This window comes from Pinus tabuliformis, chromosome 4_1 (assembly GCF_031772625.1).
Source record: "Pinus tabuliformis cultivar Carrire ecotype Pingquan chromosome 4_1, CPIR1, whole genome shotgun sequence".
In the NCBI taxonomy this organism is placed as follows: domain Eukaryota; kingdom Viridiplantae; phylum Streptophyta; class Pinopsida; order Pinales; family Pinaceae; genus Pinus; species Pinus tabuliformis.
This window is the reverse complement of record NC_142303.1, coordinates 396,077,611-396,084,874: the sequence shown is the minus strand read 5'-3', so window position 1 is coordinate 396,084,874 and position 7,264 is coordinate 396,077,611. Positions and strand designations below refer to the sequence as shown.

General features: G+C 36.5%; 1 protein-coding gene across 1 annotated transcript; it reads right to left on the bottom strand.

Annotated features, from left to right (window-relative positions):
* Nucleotides 1–5,843: 5,843 nt before the first annotated feature.
* Nucleotides 5,844–6,635, bottom strand: LOC149175971 (dormancy-associated protein homolog 3-like). The gene is made up of 2 exons (XM_089422996.1): nucleotides 6,486–6,635; nucleotides 5,844–6,354 (listed from the first exon to the last, which is right to left on the bottom strand). Exons 1-2 carry the CDS (start codon nucleotides 6,604–6,606, stop codon nucleotides 6,119–6,121), a joined length of 357 nt encoding a protein of 118 aa, XP_089279122.1. The 5' UTR covers nucleotides 6,607–6,635; the 3' UTR covers nucleotides 5,844–6,118.
* Nucleotides 6,636–7,264: the final 629 nt, after the last annotated feature.

Genomic DNA, 7,264 nt, shown 5'->3' with positions numbered 1-7,264 from the left:
GATATACCTTATAATTATTAATGTGTTTGCTATATGCCTATGGCCTATATCAACGACATTAGTAAATGTGGTTGGACATGTGATTTATATAATCATCAACCATATTAGTAAATGTGGTTGTGCAATGTTGGTAGTTGACAACTAATTAATGTAAATTTGGGTAAATTGTATTAGTTATTGACAAGTTGGTTTCATACCAAATTAGCAGTTGTGTAACAGAGGCTCATATATAAAACTGATGAATGCCCGAACTATTGTATGGAGAATCATTTATTGATTGAATAGAGATTCCAATCCCTTGCCCCGTGGATGTTTCCTTGACACCCTGTCAGGGTTTTACCACGTAAATCCTGAGTTATTACTTGTGTGTTTGTATTCAGTTTTCCTATCAGTTACATTCCTTTCTTGGTTAAATTAACCTATTTAAACTACAAATGGTATCTGAGCGAGGTTAGTTGAATTGAAGGTATTGGAGAAATCAGAGCTGTGAGTGCTGTATCAGAGCTGTGAGTGTTGCGTGTTCAAAGACCAGAACCTCTGCAAGATCGCTCTGCTTTATATTGCTAAAGGCTGAGGAGGAAGAGCGTGGAAGAGTGGAACGAGGAGGAATCTGAAACAATATGCAAGGAATTTTTGTCTGAAGACCAGAGCCATCTACTCTCTGCGTGGACTAGAGCAATCTGTGTTGGACCAGAGGTGAAGACCAGAGCCATCTGCGTGAAGACCAAACCCTCTACCCTCTGCATGCATTCTCTGCGTGAGGAGGAAGTCCTGGAGCTATTGCTGGCTTGGAGGACTGCATGCTGGAGAATACCTCTGCATGCAAGAGCCATTGGGAAGTCGTGGAGATGTTGCTAGCTTGGAGGGCTGCGTGCTAGATAATACCTCTGTGTGCAAGAGCCGTTGAAACCTCTACGTGCTGGAGCAGAGAGGAAGAACCATTGAAGTGCATGTTGCTAGGAAGTGTGTGGGTTGTCTCTGCGTGGACTGTGCCAGAGCCTACAAGGAAGTGTGCTGCCTCTGCGTGCTGCCAGAGCAGTCGAGGAGGGGCTCCAGAGCCTGGCTTGCTTGTCGCCAGAGGAATTCGATCAGCAGAAATAGATCCGGGTAATTTTTTTTAAATAATTTGAGAGAATATATATATATAATATATATATATATATATATATATATATATATATATATATATATATATATATATATATTTTTTTTTTTTAATTTATTTTTATTTTTATTTTATTTTATTTATTTTTTATTTTTATTTTTTTATTTTTTATTTTTTTTTTTCAGGAAAATTTTTCCAGAAATTTGTTCAAATTTGGAGGAAAGAAAAACAAAGGGATTTGTTCAAATTTGGAGGAAAGAAAAACAAAGGGTTTTTCATTAAAATTTGAAGGAAAGAATATATATATATATATATATATATATATATATATATATATATATATATATATATATATATATATATATATATATCTGTTGTTGAAGGGTTTCTTTGTTCGAAAAAAGGGGATTTTTTTTTTTCTCAAAAAAAAAAATTTGAAGAAAGGGAAACAAAATAAAAATAAACCCTAATTGAAAGACTGAAACCCTAGGAGGAAAAAATGGCCAAGATGTTGAATGAAAAATGCGAGGTGGAGAAATTCACTAGCAAGAGCAATTTTGCTCTTTGGAAACTGAAAGTTAGGAATTTGCTGGTGCAACAAGGGTTGCACAAGGCATTGGATGGGGAAAATGAGAAACCTGCAACCATGACTGATTCAGACTAGGAGGACTTGGATGCCCGAGCTCTCAGTACCATCAGGTTATGCCTGGTGGATGAAGGTCTCTTAAATATTGTTGAAGAGACCATAGCTTCAGGTTTATGGGAAAAACTGGAAAAAATATACATGACAAAGTCGTTAACTAATAGAATTTATTTGAAAAGACAATTGTACAGTCTTTGAATGAAGGGGGGTTCAAAAGTTACAAAACATTTGAATGTTTTTAATACACTTGTATGCCAATTAACAGATATGGAATTTAAAATTCAGGAAGAAAACAAAGCTATAACCTTGCTGTGTTCTCTACCCAAATCATGGAATCACTTCGTAACTTCAATCAGTTTGAGCACTGCTAATTCTTTGAAATTTGAATAAGTTGTAGGAGCTCTCTTGTTTGAAGAAGTATGAAGGAAATCTAGTAATGAAACAGCTGCATCAGAAGCCATGATAGCTAGAGGACAGTCAAAGGAAAGAAGAGAAAAACCAAGGGGGTCTTCCAGATCTAAATCAAAGGGAAAAGTGTAAGGCAAAATGTTGGCACTGCAATAAAATTGGACACCTGAAGAAACATTATTGGAAACGAAAAAAATCCAATAACCCGAAGAAGGAAGCAAATCAGGTTTATTCAAGTATGATAGACGAAGTTTTATCTGCTGAAGAATTATGTATGATAGATGAAACTTCATGTAATGTCTCTCAAGGTGTTGAAAGCCGGTTGTTAGACTCTGGTGCTTCTCATCACATGTTCCACACAGAAATTGGTTTACTTCATATGAAAATGTAAATGGTAGTTTTGTATTTATGGGTAATAATGTATCATGTTAGATTGTTGGGATGGGAAATATCAGGATTAAAATGTATGATAACAGAGTTAGAACATTAACTAGTGTTAGACATGTACCTGATTTGAAGAAAAATTTGATTTCTTTAGGAGTGTTGGATTCAGATGGTTATAAGTTTACAGGTCAGAATGGCGTGCTGAAAGTATTTAAAGGCGCCCTAGTTGTTATGAAAGTAGAAAATGTCAGGAATCTTTATAGACACAAAGGAATTACTTAGATCAGTGAAGCAACGATTGCGTCAGAAAAATAAGAAGCAAGTACTCTCCTATGGCATCAATGATTGGGTCACATAAGCGAGAAAGGTCTTTAGATACTGATGAAACATAAATCTCTTCCCGATCTGAAATCTTTGAAGTTGAATTGCTGTAAACATTGTGTGTATGGAAAACAGTGTAAACAGAGATTTAAAACTTGAAATCATAATAGTAAAGATATTTTAGACTATATTCATTTTGATCTATGGGGACCATCTCCTGTTGTATCATATGAAGGTGCTCTATATTTTTTAACGTTTATTGATGATTTCTCTCGTAAATTTTGGGTCTTTATGCTAAAAAAGAAAGTTGATGTATTGAATGTCTTTAAACAATTTAAAGCAATGGTAGAGAAAAGAACAGGCAAATCAATTAAATGTTTAAGAACTGACAATGGTAGTGAATTCACTTTAATAGAAATTGAACAATACTGTAAGGATGAAGGAATTGCTAGACACAAAATTGCTATTGATACTCCTCAGCGAAATGGTGTTGTTGAAGATATGAATCAGACTCTTATGGAAAGAGCCAGAAGCGTGATCAGCAATGCTAACTTGCAAAAGGAGTTGTGGGTAGAAGTAGTATCCACTGCTTGTTATTTAGTTAACAGATCACCTTCAGTAGCAATTAATTGTAAAATTCCTGAAGAATTTTGGACAGGTCAGTCTTGTGATTATTCACATTTAAGGGTATTTGGCTGTGATGCTTATTCTCTTATTCCTAAAAAACAACGTTCAAAATTAGATCCAAAATCGAAATGTTATGTCTTTGTTGGGTATGACTATGTAGTGAAAGGACACAGGTTTTGGGATCCTATATCGCGGAAGATAGTCATTAGTATAGATGTAACATTTGATGAATCTTCTTTTTTAAAATCAAATGTTGAAAGAATTGAACATGAACAAGTATCGCCAAATCAACAAGTTCAGTTGGAGGCTAGACCTTTCGGTGACAGTCAAAAGGAAGAAGAGACTTCTAGAGAAAAAGGTGTTGAAGATACAAAGGAAGCTGTTGAAGTTTCTGAACCAATTCAAAAACCAGTCACTCTAAGAAGGTCTACAAGGGAAAGAAAAACTCCCAAAAGGTATGAAGATTCTGCTTCATGTTTTGCTTTGATTATTGAAGATGGGGAACATTCTTGTTATCAAGAAGCAGTGGATGATACAGATAGCAAAAAATGGAAAATGGCTATGGAAGAAGAAATGGATTCCTTAGCTAAGAATAATACCTGGGATCTTGTAGAACTTCCTGAAGGGAGAAGTGTTGTTGGATGCAAGTGGGTCTTCAAACTGAAACATAAAGTTGATGGAAGTATCGAAAGGTATAAGGCGAGACCAGTAGCAAAAGGGTATTATCAAGTTGAAGGTATCGACTTTCATGAGGTTTTTTCACCTGTTGTAAAACGTGTTTCTATTTGTACTGTGTTGGCACTAACTGCATTACTTAACCTTGAGTTAGAACAGTTAGATGTTAAAACAACTTTTCTACATGGTGATTTGAATGAAGAGTTATATATGGAACAACTAGAAGGTTTTGTACAAGGTCGCAGCAGAAGATTAGTTTGCAAGCTCATGAAATCATTGTATGGTCTGAGGCAGTGTCCCAGAGAATGGTACAAGAAGTTTGATTCCTTCATGGAGAGCCAGAACTTTATTAGAAGTGAGTATGATCATTGTGTATACTTTAAAAGCTTCAATGGCATATTCATTATCTTAGCTTTGTATGTTGACGATATGCTTATTGCAAGCAAAAGCATGGAAGAGATCAACAAGTTAAAGGCTTAGCTCTCTAGGACATTTGATATGAAGGATCTTGGAGTAGCAAAACATATCTTGGGCATGGAGATACACAGAGACAGGAAAAATGGTAAGCTTTGGTTATCACAGCAGAAGTATGTGGAGAAAGTACTTGAAAAGTTTTATATGAACAATGTGAAACCTGTTAATGTTCCATTAGCTTCCCATTTTAAGCTTTCTTCGGTTTTGAGTCCTAGAACTGATGAAGAAAAGCGGTATATGTCTCATGTACCATATGCAAATGCTGTAGGCAACTTAATGTATGCGATGGTATCTACAAGACCTGACATTTCACATGTAGTTGGAGTTGTCAGCAGGTTCATGGCAAATCCAGGTGAAGAACATTGGCGAGCAGTGAAATGGGTGCTTCGATATCTAAGAGGCACAGGTGACCATCGCACATCTTTAATGGCAGTGAAGGATCAGTATGCAAATATGTAGATGCTGATTATGCAGGTGATTTGGACAAAAGAAGATCTACTACAGGTTATGTCTTTACTCTTGTATGTGGAGAAATTAGTTGGATGTCAAAGCTTCAAGAAACAGTTGCATTGTCCACTACTGAAGCAGAATATATAATTGCTTTAGATGCTAGTAAAGAAGCAATCTGGTTAAAGGGGCTGCTTGATGAGATTGGAAGGACGCAGGAGAAAGTGAATGTACTTTGTGACAGTCAAAGTGCTATTCACTTGGCTACAAATCCTACTTATCACAGTAGAACCAAACACATTGATGTAAGGTATCATTTTTGAGACATGTGATTGATGGCGGAAAAGTACCTCTTCAAAAGGTTCATACGCGAGAGAATTGTGCAGACATATTCACAAAGCCAGTTACAGTGGAGAAGATGCGATGGTGTTTATCTTCTCTTGGCTTGTAGAAAAGATGATGAATGGGCATGGGCAAGGGATTAGGAAAATTGTTGTCAAGGTGGAGTTTGTTGGTAGTTGACAACTAATTAATGTAAATTTGGGTAAATTGTATTAGTTATTGACAAGTTGGTTTCATACCGAATCAACAGTTATGTAACGGAGGCTCATATATAAAACTGATGAATGCCCGAACTATTGTATGGAAAATCATTTATTGATTGAATAGAAATTCCAATCCCTTGCCCCGTGGATATTTCCTTGACACTCTATCAGGGTTTTACCATGTAAATCCAGAATTATTAAGTGTGTGTTTGTATTCAGTTTTCATGTTAGTTACATTCCTTTCTTGGTTAAATTAACCTATTTAAACTACATGCTGATTGTACTTATTACTTCATTCCTTTCCTGGTTAAATTAACCTATTTAAACTACATGCTAGTTGAACTTATTACTTCTCCATCAATTCTCTGGCTCTAAGGTTGGTGTTGTCACTCTCAGACAATATTCCAAATCCAACTAAACATTTATAAACGCAGTCTGATTTGGTTTGATGATTCTCATGGAAAACAAAAAGAAAGAAATCGATGAATGTCACAGTGCAAAACTGACTGAAAGCAGATCAACTCTCGATGTATACTTTCGAGAACATGGTGAGATTGTAGAGCTTGAACCTGCAGGGGAAGATGGATTGTTCATGGAGGGCGAACGAAGATAAGGAGGCTTCATAATGATGATCCTCTGTGTTACTTGTATGTCTTCGTCATTCAATTGCTGAAATTCTACTGTTGCTGTGCGTTCCCTCAATATTCTCAAACAGACTTTCCCCTCTACAAATATTCCACCACAGAATATTAATTCACTTCAAGCTTAAATGTGCACATCAAACCCAATTAAATTCTGCATTTCAAATCCAAATTCAAATATGTATGCAATTTTACGGTACTGCAAAGCAACGAACCTGGAGAGGAGGCAGTTGCCATGGCAGAATTAGTTATAGTTGTCTTCCTGAGTTTGCCTAGCTCACTGTCACGGCAAGGACCGGCTAGACTATCGTCCCACAACTTATCCAATAACCCCATTACACTTACTTCAGGGTCTGCCAATCAGATACAATTAGCCAGAGATTTTGTGATCCCAAAGCCTGCTCCAAGATTTGCCTTTTAAAGGAACCGAAATAATGGATCAAGATTGGGATAACTGTTGCAAAATTTACAGCTCAGCAGAATTGGATATGCCAGATCATTTGATGCGTCCTTTGCTGTTTATATCTTATTGGTTTTGGTGACTTGTCAGCTGCCAACAGGTTAGCTAATAAGGTGAATAGACCCGTCACCCAACTCATGAAAAATCCGGGCTCAGCCAATTTGCCAGTGACGTGTAATGGAGCACAATGTCGTTTCTGTTCACGTGATACGGTCTGGTGGGTAGTGAGGCCTTTATTTTTCATAAACTCAGGGTGATTAATCGTCGAGCTTATCATAAAGTACGTGGATGTTTGGCCACGTGGAAGTAAAAAACGTAACGTAAAGACCACATAAAATATAATCATAATTAGTGAAAACCAATATATGAAGGGAAATCGATCCACGTCAGTTTTTATATTTGTAGTTGCATCGTTGTCAAGGGTGAAGCTATGTTTCATGGCTTTGTACATGGTGAACGTGCCATGTTGATTAAGCTTGCATGTGTCTCTTTGCATATTTTTCTTTTTCCCATTTCGAGAGAAGCATGAGGTGT